Source organism: Pongo pygmaeus, chromosome 6, assembly GCF_028885625.2.
Source record: "Pongo pygmaeus isolate AG05252 chromosome 6, NHGRI_mPonPyg2-v2.0_pri, whole genome shotgun sequence".
Lineage (NCBI taxonomy): Eukaryota > Metazoa > Chordata > Mammalia > Primates > Hominidae > Pongo > Pongo pygmaeus.
The window spans coordinates 154,103,724-154,123,793 of NC_072379.2; the positions used below are offsets into that span (position 1 = coordinate 154,103,724).

General features: G+C 40.9%; 1 protein-coding gene and 1 long non-coding RNA gene across 5 annotated transcripts in view; one reads left to right on the plus strand and one right to left on the minus strand.

Annotated features, from left to right (window-relative positions):
- The first annotated feature begins 540 nt into the window (after positions 1-540).
- Positions 541-18,859, plus strand: LOC129040527 (uncharacterized). Its single transcript, XR_010127019.1, has 5 exons — positions 541-791; positions 980-1,048; positions 16,039-16,634; positions 18,368-18,500; positions 18,647-18,859. It is a non-coding gene; the product is annotated as an uncharacterized LOC129040527 (long non-coding RNA).
- PAXIP1 (PAX interacting protein 1) overlaps positions 15,698-20,070 on the minus strand; it is a 59,313-nt gene continuing 54,940 nt past the window's right edge. For all 4 annotated transcript variants that reach the window (XM_054495170.1, XM_054495172.2, XM_054495171.2 and 1 more), the window contains 5 exons: positions 19,912-20,012; positions 18,686-18,820; positions 18,519-18,594; positions 18,369-18,433; positions 15,698-16,172 (listed from right to left, as the gene is read on the minus strand). In XM_054495170.1, the coding sequence (XP_054351145.1) occupies positions 16,161-16,172; positions 18,369-18,433; positions 18,519-18,594; positions 18,686-18,820; positions 19,912-20,012 (389 nt within the window). In that variant the 3' untranslated portion in view covers positions 15,698-16,160. The remainder of the gene's footprint in view (positions 16,173-18,368; positions 18,434-18,518; positions 18,595-18,685; positions 18,821-19,911; positions 20,013-20,070) is intronic.

Consider the following 20,070-nt stretch of genomic DNA (forward strand, 5'->3'; position numbering starts at 1 on the left):
CCCGGAGGTATCACCTACAAGTAGCTTCTTCCCTTTTACCTACCTCAGAGAAACCCAGACATTTCTGGGGGTTCAAGACACTGGGTGATGAGCCACTTGTGTGTTGTGTGCCCCAGGGGTTAAGCAACTCTCCCTGTGAGTTCTTCTCTGGGGTTTGTTGTGAGCTTCCACACCCTTGTGTTACCTCCATTGCCTAGGGTGCCTTTCAGCTGGGAGAAAGGGTGCTTTTTGTCTTCAGCTTATCACGTCCTCATTCCAAGCCTTTTACAAATTTTTAGTCACTCAAGAAGAAACTTTAAATCTCAATGTTAACCAAGATCCAAAGCCTGGCTGGTTTAAAGCCACAAATTTGACTGATGCCACAAACATTCACCTTCTCCTTTTAAAAAGAAAACTGCTTTCTCTTTAACCAAATGTCAAATGAGAGAAAAGGTTACAAACTTGAGCAAGTAAGACGAACGAAAACTTAACCTAATAGAAAAGTGAAACCACAAACCTGCCAATAGCAGAATCTTTAGAGAAATGACACGAAACTCCTGCCTTAAAGCCCTAAATGACGGCTTCAATATCAGCCCCATTAAGCATGAAATTCATTTACTTAAATAAAATCTGAATCTTAGCCCAAACCTGGGAGATTCAAAACCTGAGAGCAGTCTTACCAAAGACGCCCGTATGTCTGGTGAAGTCAGTTGGATGCAAGCAGTTTGTGCTGGTACCGGGGCCCCAGCTACTGATGAAGTGGCAGGAGTCCACGGAAGCCTACTACAAAGTTCCTGGGGCTTCCAGGGGAGGTGAGAACACAAGTGATGGGAGAGCCTGGGGAGGGAATGTCTGGTGAGTAAAAGTTGTGCTGCTCTGTGGATGAAATGTCTCTGAGGTCATAAACATCTCAGAGCCGCCTTCGGGAGAACAGGTGATAGTCATCTGGGCTGATGTCACCTCCAGTGTCCTCTCCTGTGATCTGTGTTAATCTTCCCAGATTGACGAGATTCCTGGGGAGGGGATTCATGACAGCTGAGTTCCTTTTGGAGGATCCATCTTCAGGCAGGTAAGGGGAGCTCAGAGGAAACCTCTGCCTGCGTCTGCTGATCCCCAAGTGCCCTCAGCTCACAGGGATCAGCACTCCCAAGTGCCATGGGGGTGGCACTTCCTGAACTCCTTCAAAGCAATAACAACAGGCTGGGCATGGTGGCTCACACCTGTTATCCCAGCACTTTAGGAGGCTGAAGTGTGAGTATTGCTTGAGGCCAGGAGTTCAAGACCAGCCTGGGCAACATAGGGAAACCCTGTCTCTACAAAAAATTAAAAGAAAACTTAGCCAGGCATGGCAGTGCACACATGTGGCCCCACCTACTCGGGAGGCTGAGGTGGGAGGAGTGCTTGAGCCAGGGTGGCTGAGGCTGCAGGGAGCTGTGATTGCACCACTGCACTCCAGCCTGGGCAACAGAGTGAGACTCTATCTCAAAACAAACAAACAACAACAACAGCAAAAGTGAAACAATAACAACAACTAACTTTTACAAAATGGACATTTGGGATCTACATGCCACACTCCTAAATGCATCTCTTTAAGCAATATGTGTCACAGTCTTAAACCTTGTTGTCCTTACCCTCTTCATTCTAGGCACCTGTTTCATTCCAGGTAGGGCTTCCTCCTGGTTTCCTAACACAGCGGGTTGAGACGGACAGCAGAGAAGGACACTGCACACCTCTGCAGAGTTTCCCCTCTGGCCCACCAGCCCTCCCTTCTCCAGCAGTGAAGACCTCACTATGTCATCCAGGCAGGAATAATATAGACAGAAACCCCAGAAGCCCCAAAGCTCTGAAGCCTAAACCACAAGCCCCACAAAGTCCCACAGGGCCCATTGGGCAGAATGGCGTGAGCCTTCAGGGTTTGTTTGGTTTTATGAACCATTTAGTCATTCTGTCTCCTTCCTCACATGGCAGCACTAAAATACATTCTCAGGCTCCCAGGTATATACACGGGAGACGGAGAGGGGAGGATATTCCTGATGGGAAAACAAAACAAAACCTACCTTTACTAATCTCAATATACAGATTAGGCTAATCACATTAAATAATTCTGAAATTTTTCAAAATTTCATTGTTAGATTTTTCATTATTTTAGAGAAGAGGTCTTACTCTGTTGCCCAAGCTGGACTCAAACTCCTGGGCTCAAGCGAACCTCCTGCCTCAGCCTCCTGAGTAGCTGGACTACAGGTGCACACCACCATGCCTGGCTGAAATCGATTTTTATTGAGGGTATTGATATGAAAAAAAAGTCTTTGAATCTTAATGTTAATTTTTCATTTCTTCTTGGCAACCAAAGCATCCATATTTTAATTTTTATTTGTTTATTGTTGGCTGGGGAGCACTGCCTTCCTCATGTACTATGCATCAAGCCCTCTCCCCGGCCTGAAGAACACCATGTTCCTCTTAGCGATCATCAGTAACAAGGCGTACCACTCAAAGAACTAAAAGATAAGGGTTTGGGGTTTATGCTGGGGAAAGCTCATGACCCTAGCTGCAGGAATAGAGGACTGAGCCTCCCAGGTCCTGGAAAGCAGAGGGAGGATGCCCCGCTCCAATTTCCTCAGCATCTTTGCAGAGCTCTTGGTCTCCTGCCTGTGCCCTGCAGGCCTGACTCACCCTGCTCGCTGCACGTGAGACTCTGCACACCTCCTATTGTGTTTATTGACGCATGGCAGCCTCAGCCCTCCATTTTATGTGACCTCCCAGCTTTGCTCTCTACAACACCTAACCCAGTCTGTTTCTGTGCCTACTTCAAAATTGCTGGGAGAAAAAAAAGTCTGATTGGCATTTGAGTTTGAGAACGAAGGCTTGAAAGAGTCAGTTTGAAGAATGGGAGCAAGGCCTGGCTACAGCATTGGTCGACAAACTTTTCCTGTAAAGGGCTGGATGGTAAATACTGTAGCCTTTGCAGGCCATGAAATCCACTCCGCATTGTAGTGGTGTGCAAGCTTCCGTAGTCACTCTGTAAATGAATGAATGTGGCTGGGTCGCATTAGCATTTTATTTCCAAAAATAGCAGGTGGCCAGATTTGGCCCATGGACTGTAATTTTCCAATTCCTGAGATACTAGAAACAGAAGTGTTTTGTTGTTGTTTTAACTAACTCTTTATTGAAGTACAGCAAACAGAAACATATACACATTATAGCATTTTATGTAATCACAGAGTGATTACACGCATGTAACCACCAACTATGTGAAGAAAACATTGCCTGCATCCCAGAAACTATGTTTACACCCTTACTAGTCACTAATCTCACACTCCTCCCCAAAAGTAACTAAAACTCTGATTTGTATTGTCAGTGGTTTCTCCTGTTTTGGACTTTATATAAATGAAGTCATATTGTATGTATTTATACTTTCTGTCTAAATTCTTTATACGATATTCTCCCAATGGAATTCATCTGTATTGTGGTTTGTACCAATGGTTCATTTCTTTTTATTGTTATTATAGTATTTTATTGCATTGCTATAATAGTATTTATTTCATTCTACTGTAGATGGACATTTAACATTGTTTCTAGTTTGGGGCTGCTGCATGTCTTTGGATGAATATGTGTACACATTTTTGTTGGAAATAGAATTGCTGGTCCAACATAGATAGATAGATAGGTAGATAGATAGATAGATAGATTTATTATTGAATATATATAACAAAATTTTCTTATTGTTCATTATAATTTCCAAATGACATTTTTTTCTATTTGGTGTGGAATAGCTTTCATATCTTCCATTAATTTTTTAGACATAGTTCTTTTATTTGAACATATTTTCAATACCTGGTTTAATGTCTTTGTCTAATAAGTCCAACATCTGGGCTTACTCTGGGACAATTTCTTTTGACTACTTTTTTATGTTTATAGGCCATACTTGCCTGTTCTTTTGTGTGTCTCCTAATTATTTGGTTGAAAACTAGACACTCTAAATAATATATCAACTCTGGAAATTAGAGTTGTTGCTGTTTTTGTGATTGCTGTTGTGGCGGTGGTTTATTTGTTTAGTGATGTTTCTGGATTGGTACTGTAAAGTCTGTATTCCTTTTTGCGTGCAGCCACTAAAGTATTTACTTGGTTAGCTTAGTGGTCAGCTAATGATTGGACAGAGAGAATTCCTTAAATGCCTTCAACCAATAAGCATAAGCCTCCCCTTGCTCATGGGCTGTTTGTTAGGGTATGTCTTCAAAGTCCCTGCAATTCACAACTCCACCTTAGTCGTCACTCCTGCTTGATCAGACCCTCAAGAGCCACTGGAGTAAGTACTTAGGGCCTTCCTGGTCTCCCTTGGGCCTGTGCAGCCATGCACACAGGAAGCCTTCTAATCCCCCAGGAAGAAGTTGGAGCTTTTCAAAGCCCCTAAGAATATCTCTGTCCCTAGACTTTCCTTGTAAGTTTTATATCCAATTTCTTTTTTTTATTTTTTATTTTTTTGAGACGGAGTCTCACTCTGTCACCCCGGCTGGAGTGCAGTGGCACGATCTTGGCTCACTGCAAGCTCCACCTCCCGGGTTCATGCCATTCTCCTGCCTCAGCCTCCCAAGTAGCTGGGACCATATGCACCTGCACCACGCCCAGCTAATTTTTTGTATTTTTGGTAGAGACAGGGTTTCACCATTTTAGCCAGGATGGTCTCGATCTCCTGACCTTGTGATCCTCCCGCCTTGGCCTCCCAAAGCGCTGGGATTACAGGTGTGAGCCACCACGCCTAGCCTTTTATATCCAATTTCTTATCTGCCCTAAGTGGCACCACCACTTTTGACAGCTGGGATGTTGAACAGTTAGTGCTGATTGATTTTCACAAACACTCTGGGGATGGGGCTTTCCTCACTGGGAGATCTGAATCAGGTCAAATAAAGGTGAGCTTTGTGAATGGGGCTTGAATAGGAGCTGCCAGTCCAGGAGAAAGATTGATGATTCTCTGGGAATGAGGTTTTTGGGGCTCCGAAGCTGTCCTGCCCCTCTAGTCCATCCATTAGGCTGTTGGTTTTCACTGCTACCACAGTTCCAAGGCTGCTGTTTTTCAAGGCTGCTGCAGAGCTGATGGTGGTTGAGGGGGTGGGACTGGGGAAGAGGCAAAGTAAAAATTCCACAAAGCCTGCTGTTTACTGAGTTTCAGCCATTTTCTTTAACAAACACTCTGAATTGTTCCAATCCTATTGTTAATATCCAGAGTTCTGAAAAAGTGGATATTGACAGCTTATGCTATGTCCCTTCTCTTATGGAGGCACAGATTCTTGGAGGGCCCTCCTCCATCACTTCACACATCCTTCTCCAGGCATTATGGCTGGTGGTTTTTATTGTTTACCATGGTAAATTTTAAATCTTTTCTAGGCCAAATTTTTTTTAGTATAATAAAAGACACAGAAAAAAAAGCATACACACACACAGTAACACACATACACAGAGGTACATTGGCCTATTATTTAATTCTATATGTGGATGTTGGGTCTTGTGTTTGTCTGTTCTCATGCTGTTGTAAAGAACTGCCAAAGACTGGGTAATTTATAAATGAAAGAGGTTTAATTGACTGACAGTTCAACAGGGCTTGGGAGGCCTCAGGAAACTTACAATCATGGTGGAAGGTGAAGAAAATACGTCCTTCTTCACATGGCAGCAGGAAGGAGAAGCATTGAGCAAAGAGGGAAAAGCCCCTTATAAAACCATCAGATCTCATGAGAACTCACTCAATATTATGAGAACAGCATGGGGGTAACTGCTCCCATGATTCAATTACTTCCAACTGGGTCTCTCCCCTAACATGTGGGGATTACAATTCAAGATGAGATTTGGGTGGGGACACAGACCCAGACCATATTATACACACTGGCCCCTCTCAAATCTTGTCTTTCTCACATTTCAAAACACAATTATGCCTTCCCAATGGTTTCCCAAACTCTTCAGTCGTTTCAACATTAACCCCAAAGCCCAAGTCCATAGTCTTTTCTGAGACGAGGCAAGTCCCTTCCACCTATGAGCCTGTAAAATCAAAAGCAAGTTAGTTACTTCCTAGATAAATGGGGGTACAAGCACTGGGTAAATACAGCTGTTCCAAATGGAAGAAATTGGCCAAAATGAAGGGGCTATAGGCCCCATGCAACTCTGAAATCAAATAGGGCAGTCATTAAACCTTAATGCACCAAAATGATCTCTTTTGACTCCAGGTCTTACATACACATCACACTGATGCAAGAGGTAGGCTCCCACAGCCTTGGGCAGCTCTGCCCCTGTGGTTTTGCAGGGTACAGCCCCCCAACCACTGCCAGAGGCTTTCACAGCAGGCTTTGAGTGTCTTTGGCTTTTCCAGGTGCATGGTGCAAGCTATCGGTGGATCTACCAGTCTGGGGTCTGGAGGATGGTGACCCTCTTCTCACAGCTCCACTAGGCAATGCCTCAGTGGGGATGCTGTGTGGGGGCTCTGACCCCACATTTCCCTTCAGCACTGCCCTAGCAGAGGTTCTCCATGAGGGCTCCACCTCTGCAGCAGACCTCTGCCTGGACATCCAGGTGTTTCCATACATCCTCTGAAATCTAGGTGAAGGTCCCCAAACCTCAATTCTTGTCTAATGCGCACCTGAGGGACTAACACCATGTGGAAGCTGCTGAGGCTTGGGGCTTCACCCTCTGAAGCAATTGCTTGAGCATGTATCTTGGCCCCTTTTAGCCACAGCTAGAGCTGAAGCAGCTGGGATGCATTGCAACTAGTCCTCAGGATGCGCACAGCAGGAGGGCCCTGGACCTGGCCCATGAAACCATTTTTGCCTCCTAGGCCTCCAGGCCTGTGATAGGAGGGGCTGCTGCAAAGGTCTCTGACATCCCCCAGAGACATTTTCCCCATTGTCTTGGTGATTAACATTTGGCTCCTAGTTACTTATGCAAATTTCTGCAACTGGCATAAATTTCTCTCCAGAAAAAGTTTTTCTTTTCTACCGCATTGTCAAGCTGCAAATTTTCCAAATTTTATGCTCTGTCACCTCTTTAATGCTTTGCTTTAGAGGTCAAAATTCTAAAACAGAATTCTAAAGAAATTTCTAAAGTTCAGAAATTTCTTCCATCAGATACCCTAAATCATCCCTCTCTAGTTCAGATATCTAGGGCAGGGGCAAAATGCCACCAGTCTCTTTGGTAAACTATAGCAAGAGTCAACTTCATTCTAGTTCCCAACAAGTCCTTCACCTCCATCTGACACCACCTCAGCCTGGACTTCATTGTCCGCATCACTATCAGCATTTTGGTCAAAACCATTCAATAAGTGTCTAGGAAGTTTCAAACTTTCCCATGTCTCCTTCTCTTCTGAACCCTCCAAGTATCTAGGAAGTTCCAAACTTTCCCACATTTTCCTGTCTTCTTCTGAGCCCTCCAAACTGTTTCAACCTCTGTCTATTACCAGTTCCAAAGTTGTTTCCACATTTTTTGAGTATCCTTATAGCAGCCCCCTACTCTCTGTGGTACCAATTTACCATATTAGCCTATTCTTACACTGCTATAATGAACTGCTGGAGACTGGGTAATTTATAAAGGAAAAGGTTTGACTCACACTTCCACAGGGCTGGGGAGGCCTCAAGAAACTTACAATCATGGCAGAAGTTGAAGCAAACACGTCCGTCTTCACATGGTGCCCAAAAGGAGAAGGTTGAGCAAAGGGGGAAAAGCCCCCTATAAAATCATCAGATCTCAGGCAAACACACTCACTATCATGAGAACAGCATGGGGGTAACTGCTCCCATGATTTATTTACCTCCCACCAAGTCCCTGCCCCAACACGTGGGGATTACAATTCAGGTTACAATTCAAGATAAGATTCAGGTGGGAACACAAAGACAGACCATATCAGGTTTTGAACACAAGGTTTAAGAGAAGTTCAAAGAAAGTCCTGTGGAAGAGCTAAATATGAATTCACAACAGAATCTCCTCTTGGCCAACCGCCTTGACATCAATTCCCTGGCTAAACTAGTTCTCTGCATTTCCTTGTTTTTAAATTGTGATGAAATATACACAATACAGAACTTAACATGTTAACCATTTTTAAGTGTACAGGTTTGTTACTTTTAAGTGCATTCACATTGCTGTGCAGTCATCACCACCTCATCTCTATTACTTTTTTCATCTTAAAACTGAAACTCTATGCCCATTAAATAACTCTCCACGCTTCTCCCAGCCCCTGGAAAACACCATTCTACTTTCTGTGTCTTTATATTTGACTACTCTAGGAACCTCATGCAAGTGGAATCATACATTATCTGCCTTTTGTGACTGATTTCTTTCACTTAGCACTATATTTTGAAGTGTAGGATAAATCATACACTATATATCTTTTGTAACTGATTTCTTTCACTTAGCATTATATTTTGAAGGTTCATCCATGTTGTAGTGTGTGTTAGAATTTTCTCCTTTTTAAGGCTGAATGATATTTTTAAGGCTGAATGATATTCCCTTGTATGAATAGAACACATTTGTTTATTCATTCATCTAATGATGAACACCTGGTTTGCTTCCACCTTTTGTCTATTGTGAATGCTGCTACTATAAACATGGGCTTACAAATATCTTGAGGAGCCCCTGCTTTCAATTGTTTTGGGTATATACCCAGAAATGGAATTGCTAAGTCATATGTTAATACTATTTTTAATTTTTTGAGGGCATGCCGTACTGTTTTCCATTTTACATTCCCAACAACAGTGCACACATGTCCAATTTCTCCAAATCTTCACCTACATGTGTTATTTCCTGCTTTTTTTTGACAGTAGTTATTCTAATGAGCGTGGAGTTGTTAGGGTCCACCCTCAACACCACCCATGGGTACCCAAAGTTTGGTGGTGACAAAGGAATGAGAAGAGACAAGTTAAGAGTGAAAGGTGGGGAGCCAGGGGGCCAGTACAAAATATGGAGGCTGCAAAAGGCTCAGAGCTCTGGTTTCCACACTATTTATTGAGTACAATCACTTAGATCTGAGAAGCAGATGTTCAGGGGTGAAATGGGGAAAGGCAGACAGTGCATCATACGTGTAATCTATAGCAGTGGCGGTTAAAGTGAATCTCCTTTGTGCTCAAATAGTATATCTTTAGTTACTTGGTGGGAGCGGGCTTAACTAGGAGCCTGCATATCTAGCCACTTTCTAATGCTTCATAAGAGTGTCTTTCTCCTTGAACACAGTGTTTATGGATAAGAGAGCAAGTCTTGCTCAGAGCATGGGAACATAGTGGCTATAGGAAGGCTTTCTTCTTCAGAGGCCTCTTGTGGCTTTCTGCAACTTATTGTCTCATATTTTTATGGCCAGTTTATGCAGGCACCCCATAAGCCTTTCCCCCTACATGGAGTGGTATTTTATTGTGACTTTAATTCACATTTCTCTAATGATTGGTGACATTGAGCTTTTTTTTTTTTCATGTGCTTATTGTCCATTTATATGCCTTCTTTGGAGAAATGTCTATTTCAAGTCTCTTACCCATTTTTTAATCAAGTTGATTCTTAGTTGTTGAGTCATAGGAATTCCTTATATATTCCAGATATTAATCCTTTATCAGATATATGATTTGCAAACATTCTTTCCCATCTGATGGGTTGCCTTTTCACTCTGTTGTCTTTTAATATATAAACATTTTATATTTTGGTGTAGCTCAATTTATATTTTCTTTTGTTGTCTATGCATTTGATGTTGTATCCAAGAAGTCACTGCCAAATCCAATATTATGAAGCTTTTCTATGTTGTCTTCTAAGAGTTTTATAGTTTTAGTTCATAGCTTTAGGACTTTGATTCACTGTGAGTTCATTTTTGCACATGGTGAAAGGTAATGTTCCAGCAACATCCTTTTGCATGTGGGTATCCAGTTTTTTCCAGTAGCATTTGTTAGAATGACTGTCCTTTCTCCCATTGAAAATCTTAGCACCCTTGCCAAAAATCATTTGGCCCTATGTGCAAAGGTTTATTTCAGGGCTCTCTATTTTATTTCAGTGGTCAATAAGTCTTTATGCCAACATCATACTGTCTTGATTGCTGTCACTTTATAATATTTTGAAATCAGGAAGTGAGACTTCCAACTTTGTTCTCCTTTTTCAAGATTATTTTTGCTGTTCACTCTTGAGATTCCATGTGAATTTTATGGTCAAGTTTTCTATTTCTGGAAAAAACGTCATTAAGATTTTGATAGGGATTGCATTGAAACCATAGATTGCTTTGGTTGGTATTGACATCTTAACAATATCAAGTCTTCCAATCCATGAACATGGGATGTCTTTCCATTTATTGGTATCTTCTTTAATTTCTTTTATCAATATTTTGTAGTTTTCAGCATACATATCTTTCACCTCCTTGGTTAAGTTTATTCCCAAGTATTTTATTCTTTTTAATGCTCTTGTAAATGGAATTGTTTTAATTACCTTTTCAGACTGTTCATTGTTAGTATATAAAAACACAACTGATTTTCGTGTTGACTTCGTATTTTCTGGTTTATTAGTTCTGTCAGGTTGGTATTTTTGTTTGTTTTGGTGGTATCTTTAGGGTTTTCTACATATAAGATCATGTCACCTGTGAACTACCCCATTAAGCTTTATATTTTAATTATATTTTATTTCTACATGTTCCTTTTGATACTTTTTCAAATCTGCTGGGTCATTCTTCATAGTTTCTTATTTCCTGCTAATATTTTAAGCCTGCCTCAGGAGATACTAACTCTGTTGTATTCTCTCATAATTCCAAACTATGTGGCTCTATTTCCTATTTCTATGTCTGGTGTGTGCCCATTTTTGTTCATGATGCCTTGCTTCCTTGCTATTTTCTCTGTGGGATAAGTATGTGTTTAGTCCAAGATTGGAAGGGGGTATCTCCAAGGAGGATTTGTAATTCCTTATGCAATTGCTTTAGGGTGCTACTAGCCTAAATTCTGAGCTTGAAGGGTTTTTGGACCACCCATGTATTGTGAATTAGTACAGCAGCCCTAAGGTTCAAGACTGGCAGTGACTCCCAGGGTTGTTGGGGGCAGATTTAGGTTTATTTCTATTTCATATTTATACCTAGGGCATAGCCCTTTGGGGTTCCAGTCTTAGGGAAGGAGGAACTTCTATTTGACTCTTCACTTTGGGCAGGCCCTGAACACTTAACTTCTCCATAGTAAGGCTGTGAAACCCAAGCTCAGCTGCTTGGACAAATGCCCTCAAGGCAGTGGCCTCAGTGCTTAGCTAGTCCCTGAGTTTTCATCTTTACTTAGTTCTTGGCCTGAGTACTCCTGTTTTGCCAGCTCACGGATTTATTTTCTATATCTAAGGTCAGCATTTTTCATTATCAGAAGGATAACTAGTCAAGGTAGCTGCCCACCATATTGCCAGAGATACAAATGTCTCCCTGAACACTGAGGTCTCATACCATCAAGATTCTCATCTCACCTTGCCAACCATTCCTTTGATATCTTCCACTGACCACTGAGAATTGGTCTTCAAGCCCCAGTCCTTGGCAGTACAAAGGGTAATTAGGGAGTGTTGACCTACAATTACCTAACGCCACTATGATAACTCCCCAGTAATGGAACTCAGCTTACACGCTTACCCAAATTGCAGCCTTAATTTCACTATAAAATTTTCTCTGGCTGCCTTACCAAGTTCAGTGTTTATATCATTATCACTAATTTCTTTTCTCCAAAAGTAAAATTTTTAGTTAAATCATGAACAAAGCGATGTTGTTTTCCTTTGAAACACCGCCTTTTTCCCTAAGTCTATCCTAATTCCAGGTCTTACTACTTCTTATAGAGGTGAATCCAACATGTTTTGTTCACTTACCTGCCTTCACTGTGTCTACTTTCAAATTAATCTTTCTGGAATAGTTTTTATTATATCCCCTCCCCCCACAAAAAAACTTAAAACTATTCCTTATTTTCCCTCTATGATAATTTTAGTTCAACACATTTTGAGCAAATGCCTATAAAATGCCAAGTAGTCTACAAAAATTTGGGATACTGTCAGTTTTCTATTGCTGCTGTAACAAATTGCCACAAATTTAGTAGCTTAAATGAGAACAACTAAAATCTATTGTTTTACAGTTCTATAGGTCAGAAGTCTGGTGGGGTCTCATTGGAATAAAATCACTCTTAGTTCCTTGCATCTGTAGGACTAAGGTCCCATTTTCCAACCCACTTTCCTGCCTTCCTCTTCTGCAGTGAGGGGTTCATGTGACTCGCTCGGGCCTTCCTGGATAATTCTGCCTTCCTCTTCCACTGTGAGGGGTTCACATGGCTCGCTCGGGCCTTCCTGGATAAATGCAGGCTCATCTTCCCATCTCAAGGTCCTCAACCTTAATCACACCTGCAAAGTTTCTTTTGCCTCTAAGCTAACATAGAAGCCACAGGTTCTGGGGATGAGGTCTAGGACAGGGATCCCCAGCCCCCAGGTCACGTACCAGTACCAGTCCATGGCCTGTTAGGAACTGGGCTGCACAGCAGGAGGTGAGAGGCGGGCGAGTGAGCGTTACCGCCTGAGCTCTGCCTCTTATCAGATGACTGGCGGCATTAGATTCTCACGGGAGCATGAACTCTATTGTGAACTGCACATGCCAAGCATCTGGGTTGCATACTTCTTATGATAATCTAATGCCTGAAGATCTGAGGTTGAACAGTTTCATCCTGAAACATCCCCTAAACCCCCACCCACTCTATGGGAAAATTGTCTTCCATGAAACCACTCCCTGGTGCCGAAAAGGTAAGGGACTGCTGGTCTAGGGTATCTTTGGGGGGCTATAATTCTGCCTACCACAGATAACATAGGTGAAGAGGGCCTAAATCTGTCTCTGAGGCTTTATTAAGGCAGAGAGAAACAGATTGCAAACAAGTAACCACTCACCTCTAAGACATCTATTCCATTGTATCAGAGAGGGCTGAGGACGCAAAGAGGAGGAAACTAGAAAGAATGTTTGTAAAGATCAGGAAGGCCTTACAGTCTAAATGAGGGGAAAGCTTGCCAGATAGGAATGGGAGTTCTTCTAATAGGAAGAGATAGCATATAAAGTGAGAGAGGCCTGTGAAGTGTTTGGCAAGCTTGGGTAATCACAACTGATTCCATGTGACTAACGGGAGTAAGGGGGTGGGATGGTGACATTACAAGAGATTAAGATGCTGGCCGTGGTGGCACACACCTGTAGTCCCAGCTACTTGGAAGGCTGAGGCACGAGAATTGCTTGGGCCTGGGAGGTGGAAGTTGCAGTGAGCCGAGATCATGCCACTGCACTCCAGCTTGCACTACAGAGCGAGACTCGATCTCAAAAAAAAAAAAAAAAAAAGAAGATGTGAAACATCTCATCTTGGACTCTTTTTCTTTTTAGCATTAATATGAGAAACAGAATCTTATTTCAGGAAAATTACTCCTGGAAAAGTACAGAGGTCAACCTGAAAGGAAAGCGACTGGAGAAAAGGAGACAAATGTAAAACCTTGCTAATATTTACAAGAGGAAAAGAAATGAACACAGTGAACACGGGGACAGGTAGATACGAACAGCTCTGCGGTTGGAGGAACAAACCTTGGAAATAAGGAGAGGTGACCTGTGTTTAGCTGCACCCCTGGAGGGTGGGACCGGCTGAGGAGCTAGCCCAGCAACACTGAAATTTAGAGATGGAGCGGCTGGGCGGTGGGCGAGAAACTCTTCAGGGACACATGTGGTTCATTTCAGGAGGTAGCTAAACTTTCTACAAAGTTAGTACGTAATTACGCACTTATTTTTTAATTCAACAAAGTAACTTGGGAGAGCTTCATGGGGAGCAGCACTGAGGTTTAAAGAGCTGAGGATACAATTATCTTCATTTAACTTACTTTCTATGCTAAAATATTTCTTAAAAATAAAGTTGTGCAGCTATTACTATTCAAATATTTCCTTAAATTACCAAATATTTGCTAGATTGACATATGTTGTTTAGCTTTTCCTCATGAGACTAAACTCCTAGAGCTAGGATACTCATTATTTCTTCCAAGTTTCCTCTCAATACTTAGCAGATAGATTCAAAACACACTTTTTGTGAGCTATCAGGTAGATAATTTTAATTATCCTACACAAAGAAACAATCTTGGGATGATTTGGATGGATGACCTATGTCTTCATCATTGGCATTCACATTGCCGGCCATTCTTACTTGCCAGTGTTACAGAATTCACGGTAAACTGAGGTGGCAGCTCGGTGATGGACAGCTGTTCATCTTTTCAATGATCAGCCACCCCTGGTCACTGCATGCTGGAAAAGTACCTAGTGCAAGGGAGGACCTCCATTTTTAACTGCACTTTATGTTAACTTCAAAACTGGCACTAATTCAGTTATTGGAAGACACTTAACTACCTTTTGAATAATTTGAGTATATAAACATACATAATATCCTTTTTCAACTCTAAGTGGTGTGAAATCTAAACAGATCAAGTACTTCCAATGAAAATTTCAGAATTGAGATATTGTCTAAGTGTAAAATATACACTGGATTTTAAAGACTTGGCATCCCTCAAACAGTAAAAATATCTCAGTAATTTCTAAAAATATTGATTACTTCTGGCAGAAGCAATATTTGGATGTATTGTCTACATATTAAAACTAACTTTAAAACATTTATTGTAGCTACTAAAAATGTTTAAATTACACACGTTGTTCCCATTGTATTTCTATTAGATGACACCGAGCCAGATGAAAATAGCACGATTAAATGAGATTTTCATGTAAGAAATAATTTGTTCGATCTAATCATTTTTTTCTAAGAAGTATTTACTTGAAATCTTTTTATTTTTATATGTTCATCTAAGTCCCTCTTAGTCACCAAATCAATGCTTAACAGCTGTGCAAGCCAGTTGGCTTTAGACAGCTCCTGGAGTTTTTAAGGATCATTTCTTGGCAGCTTTAGAAAAAAAAAGCACTAATTGAAAGGTTAATCAAATCAGTCATATTTGTATGTTGGTTATATAAACACCCTGTCTCCACCAAAGATTAAACAGACGCATTATACTCTACCCAGAAGGCCCATTTATTCTGTAATGATTGTCACTTGCCTTCAAGCTTCTAAGTAGTAGGGAAGTACTTTGAATACTTTGCAAATGAAAACTCTATTCTGATTTATGAAACGCTTCCACACTGCCAGGACTCTACAGAATCTAAAATATTTTATAGCAACACCAATTCTACCTGTGGTGCATGAGGGGAAAAGGTCAGTTCTACATCTACTCAGAGATAAGTCAGTATCTCTAAGTTTATTTAGGCACAAAAATATAAGCTTAAAAATAGACATATTTTGAGGCACAATGTTGGTTAAACAGCTCTGAATGTCTGTGACAGCACTGGCCAGCACGATCTAAAGATATTAGCAGTTACTGCCCTGCTCATCTTTAATAAAGCGGGGGTCTCCTACCATTTTATCACACCTATGATCCAACAAGACGTGTACTGCAGCAGGGTCTGGAAAGAAGCAGGATGGATGGAAGTTCTGTAGCGTCACTGGTTCTCACTGGTTGCGCCTGTGCTTAGTGATTGCGAAATAATCTGAATCCACCCCTGCCTGGGATGGAGTTTATTACAGTGACAAAAAAATGGCTGGCTTCTAGAAATTATTGCTTGAGGTAAAAATTGACTGGAAAATATTGTGTCTTGAAATTACTTAAAATGTGATCTGGTTTGATGTAAATTATAAGTTATGCAAAAAATGTGGAATAATAAAGGATTACTCAATTCTAAGTTCAAAAGTACATTTATTTAAAATGTGGGCAAGATATCAATATAAAAGAACACAGAGTATAAGAAATAAAAATAATCAAAGTACAAAACATTTCAAATCTTTAACATCCATAATTTAGAGATAGCAAGGTCTTTATTTACACCATTTTATTTCTAGTTGAAGTCCCGTTAACAGTTTTGTGAAAACATTTAAAAACCTGGCAAACGAATCATAAAACCTAATGTGGGCTCTTAAAGTCATATAATACAAAACATAATTTATGTTTCCTCAGAATAAAATTGCACATCTTAAAAAGATGCAGTATATTTATTATATCTGTCTTCCTGCTTCACAGTCTGATCCCCCAAGAAAGCAGCTGGAAAACAAGAGCATGTGAAGGAAGCGCGGCAGCTCCTCGCCAGCCAGACAGCCAGCCCCGCACCGCAGGAATCGACACGTACGGCAGCCTAGACGCCATCAGTTAAACTTATATGTAGGCTTGTTGAGGAAAACGACTTTCAAACACAAAGCAAAAGAAAAACATGAAACCAAGGGTTCCAACATTCATCACCCAGTTTCAGGGACACCTTTGTAGGAATGCTACAGCCTCTTCCTTACCCATTCAAACCAGTCGCTCTGCTGCATACCCACATCACAGGAGGCCCTTAGCCCCGACACACAGGCTCACTCAGCCCAGGGACGTCAGCACCTGTGCCAGCTCCACAGGGTATCCACCATGTGGCCAGAACTGAGGCCCAGCAATTGCTGAAATGTCCTTTAAATGAACAGGTACAACACGTACAACCCCCAAGAGCTGACATCCCCAAAGCCCCACCACAAATAGCTGACTCCTACTTATACCTGCAGGAGCAGGTGCTGACCTCTGCAATTCTAAACCGTCCACTTTGGGCAAAATTCATCAAGCTATGGATATGAAAAAAGGCCCCCAAGGTAAGACTCGTAAGTCTCCTGTATGACTTTTAAAGCAATTTCTTCCGAAAGTAAATGTAGTATAGAATAGGCTTTCACAAATACAAATATGAATGCTAGGAAAAAGTCTGGAAAAAATGCAAGAGTACATGTTGTATAAAAACCAAATGCTTATAGCATATCTGTAAAAATTTAACACGCCTCTTATCATTCCTATCAGTAGCTCCTACAATAATTTTCTAATAGATGGCGGTATGGAATACACCAAGCTCTGGTATGAATGATAAGAGGGTTTCTGCAGCAAGCCTCATTCCAACTAGACAGGCTATTTATGGCTAAACACGACATTGGCTTCTGGGACTGAGGCAAATTTTACTTCTTTTTTTTTTTTTTTAAGACAGAGTTTCACTCTTGTTGCCCAGGCTGTAGTGCAATGGCACGATATTGGCTCACTGCAACCCCCCGCCTCCCAGGTTCAAGTGATTCTCCTGCCTTACCAAGTAGCTGTGATTACAGGTGCCCGCCACCATGCCCAGCTAATTTTTTCTATTTTTAGGAGAGCCAGGGTTTCACCATGTTGGCCAGGCTGGTCTCGAACTCCTGATCTCAGGTGATCCACCCGCCTTGGCCTCCCATGCTGGGATTATAGGCATGAGCCACTGCGCCCGGCCAAATTTTACTTCTTAATTAAGTGCTTTTCTCTCAGTGATATCAAGGTCTTCTGTCTACTATTATAACCATAAGCTCTTTAGCGTTAAGAGGAAAATGTTTCATAAATGTAATTAACTGGATGAATGTCAGTGTATTTAAATGTAAATATACTTAAATGTAATTACCTGGATGAAACAGGCACAGACGAAGAGAAAAAACTCGGCAAGGATGGGTATCATTCTGACCTCTGTGCCTTACTGAAGCAGTCCTATCCCAAACACAAAATTCCCCTGCTTAAGGAATGGTCCACTGAGGTTGACACTGGTCAGAGGTGGCAGAGGCTCCCACCCTCACAGAGAGGAGGAGCTCGGCCCTCCAGCCTCATTGCAGGAGGCCCAGGAAGAAGTCCTGAGAACAACCCTGAGAGAAGGCCCTCTGCAATGGGAAATGGAAGTTGAAACACAATTTTCCCATAAGGACCTGTAAGGCATGTTTTGCTTCACTGATAGGCTGTTCCTACATTAAAATAATAATTGAGATTTTTAATAAGGAATTCAAATAACAGATGATGAGCTTTATTTTTTCCTGAATGTGTGAAATAGAAAAAAGCCTAGGTGTCAATATTCTGAAGACTGACCTTTGCATTTTCCTGACATGTTGATAAAGTATTCATTCTGCCACTTCTATTTAGTAGTAATTTATCTCCCATCCCAAAGTTCCTGAGTACAAAGACTATATACGAACTGAATGTCATTTTGAAAACTATAAACTCAAAGACGAGCTGATAAAAAGAAACATATATTTATTTTTGCAATTATTTTCTATTTTATCTAATTGTCAAATTCTTTAATACCTCCATAAACTACAGTATAGATCCTTTCTAATTAACATCACCTATTAAAACTGAACTCTCGGTAAGTTAAGAGAATATTTTTACTAGCAACTCAAATGAATACTCTGAAGAGAAAAGAATTGTTCACTGCATAAATCACAATAGCAAAGAAAGGAAAAATGGCTTGCAAAACAGGAAAGGTACTGCCTTATTAACCTGGGAAATCCATTTCATATCTAACCCATCTACTTTTTTATTCTCTTTTGAAAAGGATATGATTCATAGTCCAGCGTTTGAGTGAGCACTCCAGTCAGAACGAACTCTGCATTGTGAACATCTGAACAGAGTGGAAACAGACACTTGTTAGAGATCCACTGCTGTGCGTGCGCACATACTCAACACAGGTAAGCGGGGAAACGTACCTATGCCTCTGGCAAAATATTCTCGGCATAAATGAAGGTCATTTTCACAGGATATTAAAATTATTTCCGACAAACTCTAAGGAAAAGAAAATGAGTTTCTCAGTGACCGAACACTGAATGTGATACAGGGCAATGACGGACTCGCTGGTGGACTCCACTCTACCCACCGAGTTCTGCTTGTGCTCCATGAGCTTCCGGAAAGATGGCTGCTTGGATAACACCTTTCCTCCTGCACACTCTACGATTGCCTTCATAGTGGAAAGACTTGGGCAGATTCCAGGTGTGATGTAAAAATATTTTGCCTAAAATTAAATGAAAATATATGTATTGTGTTCTTAAAATGCTTTAATTTTTAGAGTACATAATTTTCATAGATTCTGCCCTGAGATTTTTGACAAAATTTCTAATTTTATGACATTATGAAGGTACTATTCTCCTACTAGCACTCAATCTGAAGTGGAAGAGGAATTCAGCTATGTAAATTTGGAATGTAAGCATTTTCACATGTTAAGTATGCCTGAAGATGATTTAAAGTAACCAGAACTTAAGTCCCTAAAACAAAGTGTTCTGTGAATAAGCAAGAATATTACAAATATTTTTCACAATTTCTATACAATTTTAAATCAGCATTATATTTTACCACACTTATCTGCCCAGCAACAGCCTCTGGCATAGCATGCTGCCTGGCTTATATCCCTTTTCTTTATTTTCTCCATATTATTTGAACTCAGAGCAGGAAATTATATTGATGCTTAAGATTTAATTATCTAACAAGATTGCTCCTGAGGATACCACAAAATACTATTCTGTCTTAAACTGCAAATAATTTCTAATTCCTGTTGACTCCTTAAGAAGGTTAAAGAACAGATTATCTTTATTGATTTACTTAGTTCTTTGGTACAAAAAAAGTTCCTAACTGTTCTAACACTTATCTAACATTTAAAAATCTTTTAGTACTGAATTATATCTATGCACACACTGAATATTTTCCCAAGCATCTTCTCCAGCTGAATATATACATTTACTGACAATAGTACGAAGTAAGTGATGTCCTCTAAAGATTTATTAAAAGCAGAAAAATGAACATGCCTCTTAACCAATTACTCAAAAACCTACTCTTTGAACAACTTATTTCTCATAGATATATTTATTAAATTTGTGTACTTATTTTTAAACATTATAGTAAAGAAAAGTTCTCTAGAGATGTGCTGTGGTTCACAGGAGGAAGACCTCCAGTGGCAATGTCCAAGAAGGAAGCCAAGTGGTAAATGGGATGCAGGGTGAGCCCAGCTCCCCTGGAGGCGCACTTCCCACCAAATCACCTGGTAGTTCCCTTGAGCAGGTCCGTATGTTATGCTTACTTGGACTGATTTACTTTTCCCTTAAAGTGTACCTTAAAGAGTGGAGAAACATGTGCCCGTTTTAAGGATTCTTCCAAGCTGAAAGAGAAAAGTACTTCTGCCTCAGCATCTCGGAGAATGTAGTTCTGCTCATCTGGAAAACAGAACAGCACATACTGTGAAAAGTGTGGACACGTGAAGTGTGGCAAGTG